The 25,264-nt window shown below is 42.5% G+C and overlaps 1 protein-coding gene across 1 annotated transcript; it reads right to left on the bottom strand.

Annotated features, from left to right (window-relative positions):
• Window positions 1–8,516: 8,516 nt before the first annotated feature.
• On the bottom strand, window positions 8,517–24,897 carry dact1 (dishevelled-binding antagonist of beta-catenin 1). The gene is made up of 5 exons (XM_079261667.1): window positions 24,301–24,897; window positions 12,054–12,183; window positions 11,618–11,731; window positions 10,575–11,456; window positions 8,517–10,523 (listed from the first exon to the last, which is right to left on the bottom strand). The coding sequence occupies exons 1-5, from the start codon at window positions 24,550–24,552 to the stop codon at window positions 9,634–9,636; spliced, it is 2,268 nt and encodes a 755-aa protein (XP_079117793.1). The 5' UTR covers window positions 24,553–24,897; the 3' UTR covers window positions 8,517–9,633.
• Window positions 24,898–25,264: the final 367 nt, after the last annotated feature.

Here is a 25,264-nt window from a genome sequence, read left to right as displayed (position 1 = left end):
TTAACAACGTGACTTAGCTTTAGCCCACTTACCTCCGTTAGCTGGTTAGCACCCGTTATCTCGGGGTTAGCTCAGTTAGCTTTTAGCGACAGAAAGCTCGGAGTTCGCTCAATGTCAATCATCCACCATGACGCTCACGGCTGCCCTCTCAGCTCCACCTCTTTGCCCATATTTGTATTTTCCGGGCGAGACGATGCGCATGATGCTGCCAAGATGGTGACGGTAGGTACCGCCCACTGAGCTTCAATTCAGCTCTTCAGAAACCTACGGGTGACATCACGGAGACTCTATGAGTCTATGGTAATTCTCCCATGTTATCATGTTAGCTCTAGCTGTGCAGCAAGAAGTTATGAGCACTATTAAAGCTGTAGGGCGAAGGCAGCGCTGCGAGGGCAGGGCAAGGGCGTGGCGAAGGGGCGGCGAAGGTACAGTGAAGGCACAGCGAACGCGGTGAAGGCGCGGTGAAGGCATGGCACAGCCGCACCACGGCGCTTTCACGTTCAGTGGATCCCAGGGGTAACACGGCTAACAACAAACATGGTGTGTAGACTGAGAAGGGCTATCCGGTGTGATTTACATCTTCATGTTCAGCAAACCAACAGAGAGACAAAAAACTTTTTACAGTTTCTTCCAAACAAACCACGTAAGATGATTCATTCTGTTGAACGTAGATGCTGTTTAGCTGAAACAGATTTTCAATAATCTATGTTATGTTTGTCATAATGCCTGTGTGGGCTTTAAAAAATGAAAGATGTCAATTTAATTAGCTAAGCCAGTTGGTTAAGGTAGAGGTGGTAGTATCTACTCTGTTATATTTACTTGCATAACTTTTTTGGGTAAATTGTATCTTGGGAGTTGTTTTGTTTAATTTTTTTTTATTTTTTTTTTTTACTTGAGTTATATTTTAAAGTAACAATAAGCTGCTCTTACTAAATTAAAATCAGGCTAATATTTTAGCTACTGTAAGATTACTCGCTTCTGGGTAGAAAATTAGAAAAGAAATTTATTTGTGCTCCTTATACTGTTATACTTGTAAAGATTTAATGTATTTTTGTGGTAGTTAAGAGTTTTATGATTGCTTATTTTTATTTTGACTGAATGATTCCATTAATGTTATTATACTCTTACTCAAGTAATTATTTGGATGAATCTTTTTACTTCTACGCAAGTAACATTGTTGTAAAGAAAGAATGCCACTGCTTGAATTTTTGCTAATTTAGCCCCCGGGAATGAACCCGTTCCTTCTTCATTTCTGTACAGAAGCTCGGCTTACTGTTGTTTTGCACATGTTTTTGATTTTCATACAATAGAGGGAGCAGGATGAGGGAGGAGGAAGTGGGCCAGAGGCGAGCAGCAGGGATAGACATGGATGATCTTCACAGCAGGAGAAATCATGACTAAAGAATAAATGTGATATTTGTAAGTTTTTGACAAACAACTGCGATTTTCGGTCGTTTCCATTGAACAGTGTTTAGGGCATTAGCCTCAAGTCTCGTAAAATCTTGTTCCTCTCCTGAGATTTTAACAAAATGCGGCTTATGCTAGGTAGCCACAAAGCATTTTTTTGGGTTTTATACTTGCTGCGGAGAATTTGCTACGACTTTTCTCCCTCATTTCTTTTTAAACTCTGAAATTAGCCGTTTGTTCCGCACCGCGCCATCTTTACAGGAAATGAACTGGTCATACATGTGGAAAAAGTGTTTCCATTGTATATCTCTATATCGAAACAACTGATAAACCACCTCATAAGAGGGTTAGGGTAACCCTAACCCCAAAACCTTTTAACGATATTTGAGACTTTTTGAAATATAGGTGTTTCCATTAGGGTTTTTATTGTGATATTTAGTTTTTGCGCTATTCTAGGTAAGAGACTCACATGAAGTAAGAGTGAAGCAGAACCAGGAAGTCCAATGAGGCAACAGCACCAAGCCAGTGGAGTAAGAGTCCACACCCACACACACACACACACACACACACACACACGAACAGTGACTCAGATGATGAACTACTGTGGAGTGGAGACGGGTTAAACTGAATCTAGAGTGAGCAGTAAACTCATCTTCAAGGTGCAATACAATTCCTGAATCCTGCAGGATTATCCAGGGCTGGACATGAAGACATGAAACGGGTTTTTCAGAGGTCACGTATCAAAAACTCACATATCCAGAAGGGCGACAACGAGCATGACCGTATAAAGGCATGTAAGCAGGAACTCTTGCAGATAGTCGACACTGGTGTCAGCATCCATGCTTCCCTAATAATGAATTAACAACAGACATTTCAACAACCCCTATAAAATACAAGGCATATCTGGCCCTGGTCATGACCAGATGGTGATAAAGCGAGACCTCAGTGTGGCTCAGAACAGTACCATCTGACAGCATGAAAATACCTGGGGACTCATTCTGAAGACGAAGAAAAACCTGTTCATTAGAAATAAACTACAAGTCCTGTAAATAGTAAGAGTGTTTTACTAAAGCAGCATCCATCTGGTCAAACGCTTCACAGCGAATAACCTGCAGTGTTGCCTGATCAGAGGAGTTAATACTTCCCTCCAGCGCTCTTACGGTTTTACTGCTAATGTAACGAGGAATGGTTAAACCTTGATTCATAATTCCACAAAAGTGGTTGAGTGTTAATATCCCGGAAGAGATCTTTCAAATCACTGGAGCTCACTTTAAGATAGAAGCCCCTCCTTCCTGATTTCTTTTTCTAAATTCCTTTAGCCCCCGTACCCCTCCCTTTTTGTACCATTATCCTGTTGGAGAGGAATTCACAGTTCCCTCATTTGCAGCTGGACCATGGAGGATACTGGTCCCAGTTTTAGTGTTGAATTGGTTCAAGCTAGTAAAACCCACAGAGAAAGCTCACATCACAACCTCCCACCACATATCTGGACTTGTGTGCTTTTAAGTTTAAGAACACAGTGTTTTTCTTCAGTACATCCTCTTTAAAGTAAAATCCAAAATAGTCATTCATTCTCCTAACCACTTAATCAATTCAGGGTCATGGGGAAACCACCGTGTAGCCCTTTAAAGTCCATCCTCTTTAAAGTAATATCCAAAATATTTAACCTAAATACGCCCTCACACAGCCAAAGGAGATGTAGAAAATGGCTGCAGCATGTCTGTGTGTTTAAGAACACGCAGAATGATTTTCAGTGTTTCCTGTAACCCAGCAGGGATTTATTCCTCAGTGACATGCTGCGCAGACAGCCCCATCTCTCAGCTGAAGGTGTGCAGAGCTTTTGTCCAGCAGCCAAACCTGCAGCTGTGATGAAAAGGAACACAAGACCAGAGCAGATGTGCTGCTTTCAGGCTGCTCTGAATGATCTTTGTGAGGGAAACACAGGAGGACTTGACAGGAATATATATCTGAAAGGAGAGATAATAATCATGATTTTTATATGTTTTCTCTATTTAATCAGTTATGACCTGTTGGCTTAAAAGAAACACTCTGCTAGAAACAGGATGGGACAAAGACATGACTGCCTGCTGCACATTTTGTGTTGGACATCTCCTGGTCTTCTGCTGCATCCAGAATCTGTTTTCCCTCCAGTTCCACGTTGCTGCTGGTGTCTGTGTTTAATGATCATCAGTCACCATCACAGCTGTGTTGTACTGGGTTAGTGGCAAGGAAGAAATATCACTGGCCCAGATTTCCATGTTCATACACGAGCTCAGGTGAAGTTTACTCGGACTCAGATCTGGGAGAAGGAAAGAGAACAGTAAAGATGAGGCAGAAGAGCTGCAGAGGTTTTGGTAAAACAGATGTCTTCCTGTGTGGGTGGACTATTGGCTGCATGTCCGTGAATCCCAGGACAGCTGGCCAACACACACAGTCAGCAGTTTTCTCTACAGAGCATACACACCATCTTTCTTTCACCTCAGTGAAATGCACAGGACATATAAAACTCCTGCTTCACACACCCTCCCATCTCCTCTGGGCAGGGCGGGTGGCTGTTTATCTCAAGCTCAGGTCCTCTTCCAGGTCCTCTTCTATTCTATTCCATTCTGTTCTATGGCAGTGCCATTTTTGTTTTTTTCCACCTTCCTTCCCTATAATAGTTCCTTTCTTAAAATGCTAGAAACAAATTATCCCATAGTATCATCTTGCATCAGCTTATGCAGTGCTGAATTATGGCAAATACAAATTTTTTCAACTCAATCTGATGAATAGAAGAGTTAAACTAAGTGCATAAATGAAGAGCTGAGTCTTTAGCTTCTACCTAAAAGCAGAAAAGGACTGCGGATTGGACAGTTTGGCATGTGGTTCCACCACTGTGGGGATTTAGTCCCTCTGAGCTCACTGTACCTCCTGCAGCTTGTAAAACAAATGTCCCCCTCCGGTTGAGTCTGAAAGGTCTGAACCTTCACAAGTTCACAAGTATGATTTAAAAACAAATTTGTTTGTACAAACTATTGGTGAATGAGACCCAATGTGTACTGTGGTTCCCTGAAGCAAAAGTAAATACAGAAGGGCAGTCAACAATTCAATTCAATTCAGTTCAGCTTTATTTGTATAGCGCCACTTCACAACAATGTTGTCACAGGGCACTTTACATACACGAATCAACATCCACATCATTTCGAGCCAATTCATACATATCCTATAATAGAAACCAACTGATTGCATCGAGTCATGACTTCGATCCAATCCCCATCCTGAGCTGCACGAGGCGACAGTGGGAAGGAAAAAACTCCCCTTTAACAGGAAGAAAACCTCCGGCAGAACCCGGCTCAGGGAGGGCAGCCATCTGCTTCGACTGGTTGGGGTGGAGAGGACAGGAAAGACAGATCAACATGTACAACTGCACTTATTCAGGAAGACCTGCAGAAAGAGGAGAAATAAGTTAGAGACGGCAATATTGGCATATAATTATACATTAATATATTAGAGAAATAGAGCGAGGTACTTCTCAGAGCATCAGGTAACATCCCCATTGCTACATAAATAATGGTTGGCTAGACTACCCATAATTATAAGAGCAATGAGCATAACCTGGACAGTTGTGTCCCGAACATGCAGACTCCAACTCAGGAGATGCTCATATCCTAACTATAAGAATCATGGAAAAGGAAGGTTTTCAGCTCGATCTTAAAGGTGTGGAGGGAGTCTGCCTCCCGAACCCACAGTGGGAGCTGGTTCCATAAGAGAGGAGCTTGACAGCTAAAGGCCCTTCCTCCCATAGTACTCTTTGAGACTCTGGGAACCACCAGTAAACCTGCAGTCTGAGAGCCAAGTGCTCTATTTGGAATATATGGAACTATAAGATCTTTTATGTACAATGGAGCTTTGTCATGGAGAGCTTTATATGTGAGGAGAAGAATTTTAAACTTTATCCTGGATTTAACAGGGAGCCAGTGTAGAGAGGCTAAAACTGGTGAAATATGATCTCTCCTGCTAGTCCTCATCAGAACCCTCGCTGCAGCATTTTGGATCAGCTGGAGACTTTTCAAGGCATATTTGGGACAACCCATAAATAAGGAATTGCAGTAATCCAGCCTGGAAGTAATAAAGGCATGGACTAATTTTTCTGCATCTTTCTGAGACAAGATGCTCCTAGTTTTTGCAATATTATGCAGATGGAAGAAGGCGGTTCCAGAAACCTGTTTTAAATGTGAGCTAAAAGACAAGTCCTGGTCAATAATGACTCCAAGATTTCTCACAGTGGTACTGGAGGACAGATTAATGCCATCCAGATTAATTACATAACTGGATAATTTTGTTCTAAGTTTTTCAGGCCCGAAGAGAACGACCTCTGTCTTGTCTGAGTTTATAGGGCAAATAGGGCATGGGTGAGGGTGGTTGTGGGTGGGTGAAAGGGGATGTGTATGTGTGTTAGTGTTTTATCTATTTTGATGTAAATTGTTTTATAATGTAAAGCACTTTGTATTGTTTTTAAGCACGAAAAGTGCTATACAAATAAAGTTTGATTTGATTTGATTTAAAAAGAGAAAATTCAGAGTCATCCAGGTCTTGATGTCTGTAAGACATCTTTGTAATCTAAGAAACTGATTGGTTTCATCTGGCTTCATGGAAAGGTAGATCTGAGTGTCGTCCGCATAGCAATGATAATTTATACCATGCTGCCTGATGATATTTCCTAAGGGAAGCATGTATAATGTGAAAAGTATTGGTCCAATGCCATGGTCCAACAGAAGTACATGAATTACTATGGACGACATTATGCATCAAGTCCCTCAATTTGTGCATGGCTCAAGAAATGTACAGACAGTGTTGGATAAAGGGAGTATTGGATGACCAAGAACATCAGAGGATTTAAGACTTTTCTGTTGAGCTGATTTCTTAGTTAATTTTTTTAAATTGTAAAGAGACTTTATTAACTATCTATCTATCTATAATAGAATAATAATAATAGTATAAACTTCTGTTCTGAGACCTTTAACAGTGCATATTTGAATGGACCACTGTAGTATAGATTTTTATTTTTACATACAATACATAGGACTTTAGTACTTTCATATTTTGAAGCATCTTTCCTGTCATCATTTTTACTGCTTGGTAAAAACAACTGAAAGTATCCTGTAGTTGTGAGCAGCCAGTCTTTAACCAGATCATCACTTCACATATCAGTTTAATTTTAATTCTAATGCCCTCAGATCAGAGGTCAGATTCAGTCTTTAAATCCTCAGTCTGTCTTCAGTTACATAACAGCAGTGACGTGGTGGAAAGACTGAACTCGCTCTGAACCATAACAGCATCACTATGATGATTTACGGTCAGAATAATTACAGCCACCAGGCATCTCTGTAGAAATTCAGCCATCCAGAAAGTCTGTTAAAAAGCCTTCAGCTGCAGAGAACAAAGGAAACAAATACTACATCTGACATCATAAGACATTGTTACTAAACTCTACATCTGAATTTCAACCATGCCAGTTAGGAAGAATATGTAGACGAAGCAATGTGCATGGATGACAAACACTGAAGATATCATGTTGGCTCAGCAGCTGACAGAAAGTTGTTTCTAAACAGCTTCAGGATATCTGGATTCAGAGGAAAGTAAAGAAACCAGAGGAAAGACTTGTTCAGAATGAAGTCCACATTTAATAAAGGATCATTCAAGGGTTAAACAACATCAGAGAACCATACAACGTCATAGAAACACGGTAAGAACACTTTCATATGATTGACTGACTTTCGGAGCCAAAACTGCAGGTAGATGTTACCATCTGTAGGGTGGAGCAGATTTGTACATTTCAACAGCATCATCGATAAACACTATGAAAACTGATGGAACCTGATAGGAAAATTGATGGAACCTGATTGAACCTGATGGGAAAACTGATGGAACCTGATTGAACCTGATGGGAAAACTGAGAAAACTGATGGAACCTGATGGGAAAACTAATTGAACCTGATTGGAAATTGATGGAATCTGATGGAAAACTGATGGAACCTGATGGGAAACTGATGATACTTGATGGAAAAACTGATTTTACCTAATGGAAAATTGATGGAACCAAATGGGAAACTGATGGAACGTGATGGAAAACTGATGAAACTTGATGGGAAAACCTGATACCTGTTGGAAAATGGATGATACTTGATGGTAAAACTGATGATACCTGTTGGAAAATGGATGATACTTGATGGTAAAACTGATGATACCTGTTGTAAAACAGATGATACTTGATGGGAAAACTGATGATATCTGTTGGAAAACGGATGATTCTTGATGGTAAAACTGATGATACCTGTTGGAAAACGGATGATACTTGATGGAAAAACTGATGATATCTGTTGGAAAACGGATGATACTTGATGGTAAAACTGATGATACCTGTTGGAAAACGGGTGATACTTGATGGGAAAACTTATACCTGTTGGAAAACGGATGATACTTGACGGTAAAACTGATGATACCTGTTGGAAAACGGATGATACTTGACGGTAAAACTGATGATACCTGTTGGAAAACGGATGATACTTGATGGGAAAACTGATGATACCTGTTGGAAAACGGATGATACTTGATGGTAAAACGGATGATACCTGTTGGAAAACGGATGATACTTGATGGGAAAACTGATGATACCTGTGGGAAAACGGATGATACTTGATGGTAAAACGGATGATACCTGTTGGAAAACGGATGATACTTGATGGGAAAACTGATGATAATTGATGAGAAAACTGATGATAATTGATGAGAAAACTGATGATAATTGATGAGAAAACTGATGATAATTGATGAGAAAACTGATGATACCTGTTGGAAAACTGATGATACTTGATGGGAAAACTAATAATTGATGAGAAAACTGATAACTGATGAGAAAACTGATGATAATTGATGAGAAAACTGATGATATCTGATGGAAAACTGATAATTGATGAGAAAACTGATGATAATTGATGAGAAAACTGATAATTGATGGAAAACTGATGATACTTGATGGGAAAACTGATGATAATTGATGAGAAAACTGATGATATCTGATGGAAAACTGATGATAATTAATGAGAAAACTGATGATAATTGATGGAAAACTGATAATTGATGAGAAAACTGATAATTGATGGAAAACTGATGATAATTAATGAGAAAACTGATGATAATTGATGGAAAACTGATAATTGATGAGAAAACTGATGATAATTGATGGAAAACTGATGATACTTGATGGGAAAACTGTCATTTCAAACTGAATCTCTCTTTAGACTGGTTTAAAACAGACTGGTCTTAAACTTATCTCTGCTCTTAAATTTGTCTCAAACTGATTTCACACTTGTCTAAAATGGTTTCTACTTAGTCTTAAATTGGTTTAGAATAGTTTTAAATTGGTATTAAATCATTCTCAAACTGGTGGTGAGACTGACTGGTCTCATACTGATCTCAACTGGCTTCAGAGTAGTGTTAGACTGGCTGGGTATGGATCCGATCTGCTCGTCGTTCCCTGGTTGTCAGTCAGAATCATTTGTTGATCCACAATAATATTAATTTTAAATAACTTTAATAAAAAATAATAAAGTTTAAAGGTCAGAGAAGAAAAACTGGTCTAATAATGAATCAAAGAAACATTCAAATATCATGTCTGTCTGGGCTGCAGATCCATTCTACTATGAGACCTGATCTGAACCCCCATCCACCTGCAGCCGAGGTATGGTCAGAGAGACTTCAGGTTCTACCAGAGTCCAAATAAATCCTCCTGCTCTACCACAGTTTCAATTCCTGGAGGAACTTCAAGGATCTTCAAGAAGAACTTCAACATCAAACACTTCTGTGGCTTCACCAACAATCGGGAACATTCTTCAACTCATTCCTTTAACCCGCAATCAGACCTGACGGGTCACAGCTGCTTCAGATATACACTGACCTCTTGAGACACTCTGGAGCAGGATGGGAAGCGTCTCCTCCTGCTCCAGAGTCTCACAGGAAGACAATCAGGCCTTCAGCCTTTGCATGAAGCTTGCAGTTCTGATTGGCTGAGGCACTTGTTGGACCAGGAATGAGGGACGAGTGGAAAACTATCCATTTTATAGTCACCACAAAAAAAAACCCCAAAAAAAAACAAACATGGACATGTCGGTTTTCAGTCCTGAACCAGGTTCTGGGTTTATACACATGAAGGAGCCAGACCGGTGACGGTTGGGCGGCTCCAGCAGGTCACACGGTGGTCATGAGCTTGAGGGAACCCGACTTGAACCTCAGAATCTTCTTCTTCAGGTTGTAAGAGGCCTTGACCTTTATGGACCCTTTGGCATGAGCTGGATTCATATCCTGCACCCCCACCCCTACGTTAGAAGAACCAGACCGCCCCCACCTCCTGCCCTGTCCCCCAGCTCCTCCTCCGACACTCTCCTCAGTACCGCTGCTGGTGGAGCTCTCCTCCTCCTCACTGGACTCGCCATCTCCAAAGCAGTTGGTGGTGTAGTTGGACTTCTCGTCCTCGCTACTGTCCACGATGGTGGAGTGAAAGAGGGAAACACACTCTGCTGAATACTCCGAGTCACTTCCTGCAGCGTAGCCTCCACACTGCCCTCTGGAGGGGGGGTACATGTTAGATCCAGAGCTGCACAGAACCTCCTTCCTCTCCCGGCGCCGAGCTCGCCTCACAGCGCCATCAGACGGGACCTCCATGATGGCATATAACTGACGGTAATTACTGCGTTTGATCTTTGGTTTCACAACAACTGCCTGACTGCGTCCATGGTGATGATGGCGGTTACCATGGTGATGTTGTTTGACCACACTTGATTGGACAGTGCTCTGAGCTGCAGTGGTGTTCTTGTCTGAAACCTGGCCTTCCAGGATGGATGCAGGGACACACTGCCCTCTCTGTGACACCCTGATGTGGGTGGAGGCTCCATTTTCCAGGACCTGGAATTTCCTGGAACTCGGTCTGTGGTGGCGTTTCTCCCGTCTCCTGTCTGATGGCGGCCCGTTGTTTTCAGAAACAAGAACTGTCTTTGTGATGTTCCTCATGGTCTTGTTTCTCCTGCAGAGTTTCACACTGTTCTGCTTGGAGGGGCAGTGTCTGCTGCTGCTGCTGCTCCTCCTTCCTCCTCCTCCTCCTCCTCCTCCTCCCACCAGACTAGACCTTTCACCCTTTGCTGCAGGGGCCCCCTGGACTGGGTCGGTGTGCTTCTTTGGAGAGTGCGGCTTTGTTCTGGCAAGTGGAGATGACTTAAGGAGCAGTTCTTGATGGGGGGAGCAACATGATTTGTCTTTTGGGGCAGAATGAGGAGTTGGAGGTCCCCGTCTCTGAAGGTCCTTCTGAGGAACTGCCACAGATCCAGCTGAATGAGGAAGACCTCTGCTCCTCTTCCTCGTCAGACTATTAGTAGTTCTATAAACGTCGCTGTTGGAGACAGAACATCTGCAGGTACCAGGAGAGCTGGTGCAGCTGATTTTTAAGCCTTGTTGGATCACATCAGCTTTCTGCTCCTCAGTGGGTCGGCAGGGTTTTCGTTCAGACCCTCGGGTTCCAAAACCAGGAGAGGGCCCAAAAGCCTGCCTCACACAAAGAGCAGCCTGCTGCTGGAGGTTCTTTGAGGGGTCTGTGCTTACGCTGGTTCTGGGTCTACTGGTCCTGATGGGCTGGGCCCTCCGCTGCAGCAGACCATAAATGTAGCTGTCCATGTTCTTCTGCGATGAGGAGGTCTGGGGGTCTGGAACTGGCTCAGAAGGTGGAGTGGATTCTGGTTTCAGAGATTCAGCACCAGCATCATCTCGGCTTCGAGCTCCAGAAGAAAAGGTCTGCTGGAAGACAGAGCTTTGGATTGCTACGTTGCGCAGCGGGCTCAGGTAGCAGTAGATGTTACGAGCCAACGGGTTGCTGGGGGGTTTAGACTGAGAGTGAGAGGATGTGGCCTCCATGGGGGGTGGGGGAGGAGCTGAGAGCGAGCGGTGTACTGCAGCAAAAGGAGACAGGTCATCACAAAGTCCTCCTACCAGGACGTTACTGTCCAAACAGCTGACCCGCTCCTCTGGAGAAAGAAAGAAGTTTACATCAAGACCAACAAGAGACAGAAATTCTTCAAGTTTCCTCCAGATACTTAAAAGATGTGTATCTTTTTATTATTATTATTATTATAATTATTATCAAGATGTAACAGACACAAAGCTTCATATGTACATGTGGACATACCTGTGGACGGGAAGTGTCCTTCGATGTCAGCTGCAGGACAGAAACACTCGCTGAAGACAGAGTGAGACGAGTTTGAGAGGGAGCCAGATGTTCCATCACTCAGCTCATAGAAACCTGGAGGAGACAGGGAATGAAGAGCTGATATGATCATCCTGAAGACTGACAGACTCTGCCTTCTGAAGGAGCTTTAACTCCTCTCAGAAGAGCAGCAGGCTGGATTCAGATGCAACCAGACTGACATGTGGTCAGATGTCCACAAAGCCCACCCGTTCAGTGCTAAAGGCAGACATCATTAAATATAAAACATGGCATAAACTGGAGCATGGAAAGTGTCACATTTGATTTAACAACTGGAGAATGACTTTTTTTTAAACCAAATACTAACAAAAATGAAGGGCAGCCTGAGATCTCTTGTTTTCCAGGACTGATGTTCTACCTGAGCTCGGTCGGCTGTCCGTTTCCAGCTGGTCATGTGATGCCTCAGCATCCAGTCGCAGGTCGCTGATCTGTTGGTCCAGCTCTTGAAACTGAGTGATGAGCGCAGCATCCTTCCTCCTCAGACAGCTCTGGGGGACACAAACACATTTTATTCTGTATTATCACATTTCTATCAGGAAAATGTTGACATGTGGTGACATTTAGTCAGTCAGAATGTAGATGTTTCTCTACTTTTTTCACAGACTTTTATAATTTTGTCATGGTTTTTATCATAACTTTCATTGTCTGGTAGAAACAGTTTTCATTTCAGTTTCTTGTTTCACAGCCAAACTTGATGAAAATATCTGAACAGTTTTTTTGTCCAAATGGTGGGCGGCAAGCCTGATCCCAGGAGAATCTTTCCCTAAACTGACTTTATATCAGCTGAAGAAACTGTTTCTACAGAAGACTGGAACACAGCAGTATGGCTTCACTGCAGTACTGGTCTGCCTGCCGTCCCCACCTTTTACCAAAACAAAACATCTGGAGCATCATGGAAGCAGAAATCCAGCAAAAAGATCGAAGACTGTAGAGCAGCTAGAATCCTGACATCAGACCAGAATGAGACAACATTCCTGTCTTAAAACTCCAGCAACTGGTCTCCTACCTCCCCAGAAATTCACAGAAAGATGTTACAAGAAGAAGAGATGCTAACGATGCTAAACATCCTCCTGAGGTTATTTTTTACAGACAAGTTGCTGCAGCAGATTCACAGTCGGCTTATATTTTCAATGAAATGACAAAGTGTCTCAACCGTTTGTTTTCTGATATATTTTTTAAATCTAATAAGTGATACTGATAAACTTATTTCCTGAAGCTGAAGTTTGAAAATGTGAAAAAGGAAGAGATTAGAAATCTGCTCCACATTGAGCAGCGAGACTGTCAACATATGAAGTCAGACATGGATCAACCCCTCCCTGAGATGGAAAACATGAGGGTTACGCAGTATTGCCAGGTCATGTGCTACATTCCTCCAAACAAGCAGCAGCAAAGACAGAGAAATGAGCAGCTACTAGCAATACGCCACTAGTACATCAGCAATACTATTGGTTCCCCTCCAGGAGATGTGTCCATCCTGATCAGTGAATCCTCTCCTGAAGACTCCGTGGATGTGGACATCACACACACCAATATATGGTTATGTCGCTTACTAATAAAGTACAGGAGACATATTGTACTGCTGCGAACTTGTTGCGTGGCGCTCCTCTTTTTCCTCCCGCTGAGCAAAGCTGCATATAGCAATACTTCAGCTATACGCCACCAATACTTCAGCTGTACGCCACCAGTACATCGGCTGTACGCCACCAATACTTCAGCTATACGCCACCAATACTTCAGCTATACGCCACCAATACTTCAGCTATACGCCACCAATACTTCAGCTATACGCCACCAATACTTCAGCTGTACGCCACCAGTACATCGGCTATACGCCACCAATACTTCAGCTATACGCCACCAATACTTCAGCTATACGCCACCAATACTTCAGCTATATGCCACCAGTACATCGGCTATACGCCACCAATACTTCAGCTATACGCCACCAATACTTCAGCTATACGCCACCAATACTTCAGCTATACGCCACCAATACTTCAGCTATACGCCACCAATACTTCGGCTATACGCCACCAGTACATCGGCTATACGCCACCAATACTTCAGCTATACGCCACCAATACTTCAGCTATACGCCACCAATACTTCAGCTGTACGCCACCAATACTTCAGCTGTACGCCACCAATACTTCAGCTATACGCCACCAATACTTCAGCTATACGCCACCAATACTTCAGCTATACGCCACCAATACTTCAGCTATACGCCACCAATACTTCGGCTATACGCCACCAGTACATCGGCTATACGCCACCAATACTTCAGCTATACGCCACCAATACTTCAGCTATACGCCACCAATACTTCAGCTATACGCCACCAATACTTCAGCTGTACGCCACCAATACTTCAGCTGTACGCCACCAATACTTCAGCTGTACGCCACCAATACTTCAGCTGTACGCCACCAATACTTCAGCTGTACGCCACCAATACTTCAGCTGTACGCCACCAATACTTCAGCTGTACGCCACCAATACTTCAGCTGTACGCCACCAGTACTTCAGCTATACGCCACCAGTACATCGGCTATACGCCACCAATACTTCAGCTATACGCCACCAATACTTCAGCTATACGCCACCAATACTTCAGCTATACGCCACCAATACTTCAGCTATACGCCACCAATACTTCAGCTATACGCCACCAATACTTCAGCTGTACGCCACCAATACTTCAGCTGTACGCCACCAATACTTCAGCTGTACGCCACCAATACTTCAGCTGTACGCCACCAATACTTCAGCTGTACGCCACCAATACTTCAGCTGTACGCCACCAATACTTCAGCTGTACGCCACCAATACTTCAGCTGTACGCCACCAATACTTCAGCTGTACGCCACCAATACTTCAGCTGTACGCCACCAATACTTCAGCTGTACGCCACCAATACTTCAGCTGTACGCCACCAATACTTCAGCTGTACGTCACCAATACTTCAGCTGTACGCCACCAGTACATCGGCAATACGCCACCAGTACATCGGCAATACGCCACCAGTACATCGGCAATACGCCACCCGTACATCGGCAATACGCCACCCGTACATCGGCAATACGCCACCCGTACATCGGCAATACGCCACCCGTACATCGGCAATACGCCACCAGTACATCGGCAATACGCCACCAGTACATCAGCAATTCCTCCTTGATCCAGGAAGAAGTTGAGCTACTTTCGAGCTTATTGGCTCATAAATGGAGACTTTGTGGTTGTAAAAAAGGTTTGCAAATCATTATCAATTTATATTAGTAAATGTATGACAAAACTTGTCATTCTGTGAAAATAAGAGTCTTATCTGAAGCCTGTCAGAAACATTCAGTAAACGAGTATTTGGTGGCTTATCTTTGCTGCAACGATGACAGTCAGTTGTCTGATCCACAGCACCTGCAGTCACTAACCACGCTGTAGCAGTCAGTTGGATCATTGGGTCAGCGTGTGCAGAAGACCAGCTGCAGTGTGATGGTGTGTGTCGTCATCTTCCTCACCAGAAAAACAGTCTGTTAGAGGAAATCTCCTCTGATAGTGGAGATGAGACCCTGCAACCAGTGGTGATCCCATTTCTCCACAGTGGGGCTGAACTCCATCCTCCAGGATGTCAACGCTGGCCCCCATAGAGAAGGTTTTTCAAAGACCACCCCCAGAATTGGACTTAATTGAATAAACTGTTAAATCACCAGTGTGTTTGGTTTCTTCAGACCTTGACAAGAGTCAAAAGCAGAATCAGCTGTTTGATCTGCACACTTTTTCATGGACACAACCCACTAACTTTGCCGTGCTGCTCATCCAGCACACACTCATTTTCCTTAAAAGTCTTACTCTACTAAAAGACAAAAAAGGTTTTCAAACAGCATCAGATTTATTATTATATAACAAAGGAAAAACAAACCTGCAGTTTACATCCTCAGACTGGTTTTTACCGTCACATTGTTTTAATAACAGCTGAAGAAGACAGTCAGTCTGACTCTAAATACAAAACTCATGACTGTGTGATGCCAAACACGTGGATTCAGATTTAATTTCAGCTGCAGAGTTTCTGCTTGTGTGGTTGTCCCAGTTCCCAGCAGCTTTTTGAAGCTGCACAGGCCTGTTAGACAAACTGTTTATATAAATGAAAAAATGTTCCAGCTCAGCATGACATGCATGAATAAAGTTTTAACTGCAGTCGATTTTCTTGTCTTCTCAGAGCAACAAAGTCGGAGCCTTCTGGATGAAACCTCATGAAAAGATGAGAAATCAGCATCCTCTGTAACCATAGCAATGCTCTGCCCTGTCTGTTACCATCATACAGCTGGTGGTGCAAAGATGTAACTTCAGGATCAGCAGCAGATATGAAGACAGCTCTGGTTCTGGTTCTGGATCCACCCACCATACCTCTCTTGTCTCTGCATGTTGTCAGGCTGTGAGTCTGTTATTTCCCAACATCAGATTCTTACAACCAATGTCCCAGTAAAGACAAGCTGAGGACTGTCCCACTGTGTCTGGGATGAAGGAACATTTCAAAGATTACAGCTCAGGACAAATTGACTGTCCACATCCTCTATGTGTGGACATCCATCCCAAACTTAGCGTCCAACACACACACACACACACACACACACACACACACACACACACACACACACACACACACACACACACACACACACACACACACACACACACACACACACACACACACACACACACACACACACCCCGAGATTCACAGTACTGATGGAGAAATATGGAAGGGAATTTCTTCTTGAAATTAATCTGCAGTGAAATCATCATGTTAGATTCTGCTACGATATGTTCAGATAAGATTTAGGATCAAGAGATCGATATGAGATGATATCACAGCTGATCAGCTCAACCGTCTCCATTCAGGTCAGATCAGAAAAAAATCCTTTCTTCCTGATCAATCAGACATTTGGATTAAAGAAACAGAACTAGTCTGAAAGACCCTCTGGATGATGAGCCTTAACATATTCACATCGTGGAAAGAATGAATTTCTATTTATAGACATTAAATCAGGACAGAGTGGAAACCTTCCTCCTATCAGAGTCTCAAGTTAAATATTTTACCACTTAGTTATCATAACTAGGTTAGTAGCGTCTGACAGATGACTACTGGATCCATGATGGAGCCAGATCTGCTGTTTGGATCATGGACGATTAGCTGCGTTAACATGGAGCATGTTAGATCTGATAGAGAGTAAATACATCATGTAAACACCTCGGCTGATGAGAACGGATGATCTGCTCTCCTGGTTGTGGATGGTGTTCAGGATTATGGAGTATGTCTACATTCACACAGGTCTTTGGTCAGATTAAATTATGTCTTTTTGCAGTTGTCTTCTTCATCAGTCGACATTGTCCATGTGAAGGCGCTCCAATCATATGAAATCTTTCAGGCTGCTCTCACAAATCATTCGTATAATCTCATATGATAAGTAACACACAGACATTCGTACATTTCCAACGTAATCCTGAGCAGGCGCTTTCATCACGTGACGTTTCAGTCTATGGTTCTGTCCCCACGAGGAGCATTAAACACGTTGAAGTCTGAGTAAAATGCATCGTGTCTTGTTGATTATGATTGTAAAGCTTTTAGCTCTTCGGTATTGGCTGCATTGCTAGATGTTTAAAATAAAACAAACTGTAAAGTATTTGTTTAACAGCACAACTTGATATGAACGTATAAAGTACACTAATGTCCGCACCACATGACCACTGCAGTCCAATCACGGCTGTCTTATGGGGCCAGTTTTCCAAATCTGGGAGAAAATAAGACCTTTTTCTCTCTCTTTATCTTAATTACATTTAATCCGTTGTATGGGATAATGATACATGAATATTTGTCTTTAAAAATAAATGGATGCTGTCTGTGTTGAGTGACATTATCCACATAGTATATGATCAATATTGGAATGCAGAACCTGAATCCAAGCTGAAAGCATACACATTTGTCTTTTACTTGGGCAAAATTAGCAGATCCAAAATAATATCAAAGTTTGGTTTCAAGCATTGAACTACAGCCATTCTGATGATGAGCTGTGGATGTGGATGTACATCACACTTCCTTTTTTATTTTTAGTGGAAATATTTAGAACTGCCCACAAGCAGTAAATTTTAATTAATAATTTTAGATGTATTAATTAATTTGCACTTTCTTTGAATGTCGAGATTTTTTTTCTAAAAACAATACCGTTCACCCAGATATACTGCTGACACCCTGGATTTTCCTCTGATATTAGGTGTAACTCAAATTTACAGAAACTAACAGTCTTGGTGCTGCTGGATCTTAGTGCAGCGTTTGACACAGTCAATCACACTATCCTTTTAAAAAGACTTAAACACCTGGTTGGTCTCTCTGGTGTCATTCACAAATGGTTCATATCCGACCTCACAGACAGAAAATTTCTGGTAAGTCTGGATGCATGTTTCTCGAAGATACATGAAATTACATGTGGTGTGCCTCAGGGATCAGTTCTAGGCCCTATTCTTTTTAGTCTTTACATGCTCCCTCTTGGTGGTGTCATCAGGAGACATGGAATAAACTTCCACTCTTATGCTGATGATACACAGCTCTATATCTCCATGTCTCCTGACGACACCAGACCAGTGGATGCCCTTTTTAGCTGCATTCTGGATATCAAGTCCTGGATGGCGGAAAACTTTTTACAGCTTAACCAGGACAAAACTGAAGTTTTACTTATCGGTCCTGAGGCCCTGAGAGAGAAACACATTTTAAAGCTACAGACACTGTCCCTACATCCATCTCTGCAGGTGAAAAATCTGGGCAACGTTTTTGACTCTGACCTTAGTTTTCTCCCACATATTAAGAATACAACAAGAATTGGTTTTTATCATCTTAAAAATATAGCCAGAGTCCGCCCTATTCACTCTCAGGGCAACACGGAGATGCTTATGCATGCTTTTATCACTAGTCGCTTAGACTACTGTAATGCCCTGCTTTCTGGTCTTCCTAAAAAGAATATATCGGCTCTCCAATTATTACAAAATTCTGCTGCACGTGTCCTGACAAAGACCAGGGGGTGGGGCCACATTACACCTGTTTTAAGGTCATTGCATTGGCTTCCCGTGTGTTTCAGGATCGATTTTAAGGTTCTTTTGCTAGTTTATAAATGTCTTCACGGTTTTGGGCCTTCTTATCTTTCTGAACCACTTTTACTTTATAAGCCCTCGTGGACCCTGAGGTCCTCTGGCGCTGGTTTTCTAGTTATTCCGAAAGTCAGGACTCGTACCCATGGGGAGGCATCTTTTCAATATTATGGCCCCCGTCTCTGGAACAGTCTGCCGGAGGACCTGAGGGCAGCAGAGAACATTAATGTTTTTAAGAACAGGCTCAAAACTCACCTTTTTAACTTAGCTTTTAATTAGAGTTTTTTTTTTTTATCTGCTTTTATAATCTTTATTGTATTGTTTTTAATTGAAATATTTCTTGTTTTTATTATTACTACTATTTTATTTTATTTTATATTTCTTTTAATGTATTTTATCAATTTTAGGATATTTTCTGGTGTTTCCTCAGAGAGAGCCCTCTGCACTGGGTGTCATAATGGCCGTGGCTGCAGGGGCACCTTTCATGCTTTGGTCTGTAACGGTGCCCCTGATACTGTGGTCTGATGGACTCCTGGTGCAGATGGCTCCTGCGATGGTGTTCCTTACCAGGCTCATCTGTGCTCAGCAATAAATAACTAAGTAGGTGCATGCATCATGTTTAAGAGTACTGTTGAAATTGATGTTGTGTGGGTGTGTGTATGAGTGTGTATGCGTCTGAATGTGAGAAGGGAGGGGCTGATGGATTTTCTTTGTTGTGTTTACTTTTTTTTTTTTTTTTAATATATCATGTAAAGCACTTTGTGTTGCATTTTATTGTAGGAAAAGTGCTTTATAAATAAAGTTTAATTTGATTTGATTTTTTAAAAGTGTTATAACAAAAAAAGTCAATCTGTTGCTACTGCCATATGGTGCCTGATTTTCTCTAAAGAAACTATACATTTAATTTTAACAGAGAGCTGTCCTGGTTCCTGTACTATTTGTTTATTTTTTGTTATTTATCCAACACTGCTTTTGTTAAAAAACATAAATCCAAGTATTCTTTTGTGATGTACATCCACATCCACAGCTCATCATCAGAATGGCTGTAGTTCAACGCTTGAAACCAAACTGTGATATTATTTTGGATCTGCTAATTTTGCCCAAGTAAAAGACAAATGTGTATGCTTTCAGCTTGGATTCAGGTTCTGAATTCCAATATTGATCATATACTATGTGGATAATGTCACTCAACACAGACAGCATCCATTTATTTTTAAAGACAAATATTCATGTATCATTATCCCATACGACGGATTAAATGTAATTAAGATAAAGAGATAGAGAAAAAGATCTTATTTTCTCCCAGATTTGGAAAACTGGCCCAATAAGACAGCCGTGATTGGACTGCAGTGGTCATGTGGTGCGGACAGTAGTGTACTTTATACGTTCATATCAAGTTGTGCTGTTAAACAAATACTTTACAGTTTGTTTTACTTTAAACATCTAGCAATGCAGCCGATACCGAAGAGCTTAAAAGCTTTACAATCATAATCAACGAGACACGATGCATTTTACTCAGACTTCAACGTGTTTAATGCTCCTCGTGGGGGGGGGGGTTTCTTACTTTCTCCCCTTCCTATTGGCTGCACTGGGTGTCAATCATTTACTTCCCGCTAAAGCTGTATATTTATGGATGGTTAGGCTACAGTATCTTAATTTCAGGCACATATTTTCTGTTTCACATCACAGATCATTTCGTTACTTAATAAATACTAGTTCGGCTGTCACTTATATTTGAAATATGAAGAAAAAGTGTCATATTACGAACCTATTTCCAATGAAATTGTGGAAGATTGACCAGGCCACATCCACTTAATGTTATAATTGTTTATATATCTCAAATAAGCCATCATATTTGGCTTTATCAATACATATAATTTATACGTTGGATACCCACTAGTTCGGCTTTATTAGGTATTTGATTCATGAAGCATATACGTGTTTTCCAAACCCTAGCTTAAGAGAGGATGTGAAACTTAGAAAAACTACAGTCATGGCGTTTATTTGCTGTGCGCAGGCGCACTGGTTGCTCTGCTTGCACAGGCGCACTGGTAGCTAGAAATAGGTAGCAAATCCTACGTAACTTTGAGCATAGTTTTTCGTAGATATTATACGAAGCAGTAATGAGAATACGTTGAATCTTTCCATCATGTAAGCGATCTGACATGATCCCTTCATCTGTCGTGCATGTAAACATGTCAGCTGGAATCTGATCAGACTGACTTGGTTTGGATAGAAGGAAGATTTCTCCATGCAACCATAGCTAGTAAATTGTTAGGGATGGAAGTGAGGTGCAAATCGTCCTTCACATCCCTAAGAGATATGGGACAGAAACTCTGGAAGACGTCTGTCTTGTCTCCGTGGGACAGAAACTCTGGGAGACGTCTGTCTTGTCTCCGTGGGACAGAAACTCTGGGAGACGTCTGTCTCGTCTCCGTGGGACAGAAACTCTGGGAGACGTCTGTCTCGTCTCCGTGGGACAGAAACTCTGGGAGACGTCTGTCTCGTCTCCGTGGGACAGAAACTCTGGGAGACGTCTGTCTCGTCTCCGTGGGACAGAAACTCTGGGAGACGTCTGTCTCGTCTCCGTGGGACAGAAACTCTGGGAGACGTCTGTCTCGTCTCCGTGGGACAGAAACTCTGGGAGACGTCTGTCTCGTCTCCGTGGGACAGAAACTCTGGAAACTGGCACACACCATGTTTTACTGCAGCTGTTGTATTTCAGCTCTAAAAACTCTGCAAATGTGTCTCCTGTGTGTCTACCTTTGTTTGACATGACATCCTGCTAGTTTCCAAGGAGATGATGGTCCTGCTAGTTTCCATGGAGATGAAGCTGTTTATAGTGAAATAGTCTCTCTCCCTATCATAAACTATTTTGGGGATACAGCTTTTTGGACCCTCGTGGTGTTTCTAGGGTGTATGTAGGTCTATCCCTAGATTCTCCTGACTAGCCATTGATAGAGGTGTCCATCATCATCATCATCATCATCATCATCGTCGTCGTCGTCGTCGTCATCATCAGCAGCCAGTTGCTTGAGATGTTTACCTGGTCACACCTGGAAAACTGCTCAGCTTCACTTTTATCCCTCTACTGTAGAACAGTTCCTCATCACATATTACTTTAACTATTCCTAGTATTACTCTACTCATTCCTAGGATTACTTTGCTCATTCCTAGTATTACTTTACTCATTCCTAGGATTACTCTACTCATTCCTAGGATTACTCTACTCATTCCTAGGATTACTCTACTCATTCCCAGGATTACTCTACTCATTCCCAGGATTACTCTGCTCATTCCCAGGATTACTTTGCTCAATCCTAGGATTACTTTACATATTCCTAGATTACTCATTCCTAGGCTTACTCTACTCATTCCTAGGATTACTTTACTCATTCCTAGGATTACTTTAACCATTCCTAGGATTACTTTAACCATTCCTGGGATTACTTTAACCATTCCTGGGATTACTTTACTCATTCCTGGGATTACTTTACTCATTCATGTGATTACTCTACTTATTCCTAGGATTACTTTACTCATTCCTGTGATTACTCTACTCATTCCTAGGCTTACTCTACTCATTCCTAGGCTTACTCTACTCATTCCTAGGCTTACTCTACTCATTCCTAAGATTACTCTACTCATTCCTAGGATTACTTTACTCATTCCTAGGATTACTTTACTCATTCCTAGGATTACTCTACTCATTCCTAGGATTACTTTACTCATTCATGTGATTACTTTACTCATTTATGTGATTACTATACTCATTCCTAGGCTTACTCTACTCATTCCTAGGCTTACTTTACTCATTCCTAGGATTACTTTACTCATTCCTGTGATTACTTTACTCATTCCTGTGATTACTCTACTCATTCCTGGAATTACTTTACTCATTACTGAGGATTACTGAGAGATGTTAGAAATGTCGTTTCACAGTGTCTCATTCACAATTTTCACAATGTTGCGATAGGGAAAGGGGCCCCTGGAACACTCTGGGAACAAGGGCCTGTGCACTTTTAATCCGGCCCTGTACTCATTCCTAGGATTGCTTTACTCATTTCCTGGTATTACTCTACTCATTGCTATAATAACTTCCCATTCTTAGGATTACTTTACTCATTCCTAGGATTACTTTACTCATTCCAGGGAAACCAGGAAGATTTTGAGGAAGAAATCCAGTTTGGTCACCTGAACTTCTTCAGATCGAGTTCTGGTGAATAAACCCGATTCTGTTCCGATCTGAACATGAAGCTATACTGCCAAAAAAAAAACTGAATGTAAGCCCAGGAACCAGGACCAAAATCAGGACCTTGACCAGAGCAATAACCAGGACCAGAATCAAACTTGATACTAGGACCACAACAATGACCAGAACCAGGAGTAGCTTCCTGACCTCTAAACAGAAAGTCGGAGTCTCGACAGCTGAAACTGGATCTGCAGAGCTGACAGCTGCCCACAGGAATCTCCATTTGTTCCTGGGGTGTGGTGTGTGTGTGTGTGTGTGGGACACACACACACTAATTAGCTCCAGGCTCAGATTTAGAGGCACAGCTCCAGGACAAACATCATCCAAAAATCACAGTGGAAAGCAGGAAACCGAGGCAAGAAAACTAGCCGTGGTTTGAAAGGAGTTGTTTGTTTGAGACGGGTGGGCTGAAACCAGATCCACAACAAGTGTGTCAGCTGACGGTCCCGCAGGACCTCGTCTCCTGTAGGAAATCATGTAAATACATTTGTATTCTCCAGATACGCATGTATCTTATTTCTAGTTGTTATTAATACTCGTCCTGTTTAAGTCAGGTTAACCCTGAAGTGCAAATGGTTGAAAAAATTAGTTAGAAAACCATAGTTTTAGTGTCCCTACAACATGTTGTAGACATAAAACTAAAGTTTTAGTATCTGTTAGAATGATGGTGATGATGATGATGATGAAGGATTTTAAATTATTGTTGGGTAGGGTCATGTGACTGCTGCTAATCCCTGAGTTTAAAGCAGGTATCCTGCAGCTGCAGGTCGGTGGTCTGACAGGATTTTAGCTAAAACCATCTCAGTGATGCGTTTACTGAACTTCTTATTTACACACATTTGATCACATCCGGTTTTTATAATTAAGCTACTGACAATAAATTCAGATTCATCAGCTTCATTTTCAATTTTCTTGTCATTTCATTCAATGAACTATTACAAACTCTCATCATGTTCATCAAACTCACCAAAGTTCATGAAAACTTCGGGTTTTTTCTTCATGAAACGAATTGTGGATTAATTCTAACCAGCTGGATTTTACTGCTGATTTATCCCGAAACCTTCAACAAACGATTCAATCATTAACAGAAGTAGAACTGGTTCGTCCAATCAGCTGCATTGATTAGAAACCAGTCGCCAGTTGATGAATCTGATTTAGCTCTCAGACTGGCTCCCAGCTGGACCAGCACGTGAACCGGGATCAGAAGGTCCGGACCTACCAGCTGCTTCCTCAGAACCAGGACGCTCTCCTCGGAGCTCCGGTAGGTCCGCCTACGGAGCTCCTTGTCCTCCTCCTTCTCCAGCGCGGCGCGGACCACCGCCTCCTGCCGCTCCCGCAGGTACTCCAGCTCCCCGAGCCCGAACACCACGGCCTCCAGCCGGTCCCGGACGCAGCGCAGCCGGTCCACAGCATCCGGATCAGCAGGATCCGCTCCATCTGAGTCCCACCTGGAGGGTCCGGACAGCGGCATCTCTTCCTGCAGACCGCGGGGTCTCCGCTGCTTCAGGGTCCAGGGGAACCGGAGCGGTTCTGGGGCATTGTGCAGGGGAATCGGTGATGGATCACCTGTTGACGCCCACCTGGATCAATCACCTGACCGGTTTAATCAGAACACACACACCGTTCCAGCCCAAAACTGCTGGTATTAACCGGTGGCTCAACCGTCCAGCGGTGGAAAACGGGACAAAGCCTGCAAGACCAGCCGGTCCCGGGTCCTCTCAGGTACCTGTTCGGGTAGATCCGCGCATGCTCCGGAGACCGCAGGTGAGAAAGACAAGTCCACCCAGGGTCCGGAGTGCCTCCATCATCCCACCTGGTCTTCCCGGAGCTCTGCGCCCACTGACCAACTGCTCCTCTCTGAAGTCATTAAGCCCCGCCCCGCTGACCAACGCTGACGTCATCCACGGTGACTTCCTGTCCACACCTTTCACAATAAATATGATTGTGTTTTTTCCCCTGTTTGTTTAGGGGAAATTTGTGGATCAGAACCACATCACTTTCCCAACAGAACCAGAGTTTCTATTTTAGAAGCAGAGATGAGTTCATTCAAAGGTTACCAAAAAAGAAAAACAAGCAGCGTTTTATATAGATAACAAAACAAATAAACATTTAATGAAAACTTAATCTGAGGAGGAAAAACCTTGTGAAACTGAGTCTGGTCATCACTGGACATAATTTATTAC

The sequence above is a fragment of the Telmatherina bonti genome (assembly GCF_933228915.1).
Source record: "Telmatherina bonti genome assembly, chromosome: 22".
Classification (NCBI taxonomy): Eukaryota; Metazoa; Chordata; class Actinopteri; order Atheriniformes; family Telmatherinidae; genus Telmatherina; species Telmatherina bonti.
The sequence above is the reverse complement of the archived record's forward strand: the minus strand, read 5'-3'. Positions and strand labels throughout refer to the sequence as shown.

What these genes read in the sequence shown, in the direction of transcription:
- dact1 (XM_079261667.1), bottom strand. Translation starts at nt 24,552, where the DNA reads ATGCCGCTGTCCGGACCCTCCAGGTGGGACTCAGATGGAGCGGATCCT. An exon ending in TGGTTCTGAGGAAGCAGCTG is followed by an intron (nt 12,184 to 24,300) that starts GTAGGTCCGGAC and finishes TGTGTCCCCCAG; the next exon opens with AGCTGTCTGAGGAGGAAGGA. An exon ending in GGGGGCCCCTGCAGCAAAGG is followed by an intron (nt 10,524 to 10,574) that starts GTGAAAGGTCTA and finishes GAGGAGGAAGGA; the next exon opens with GGAGCAGCAGCAGCAGCAGA.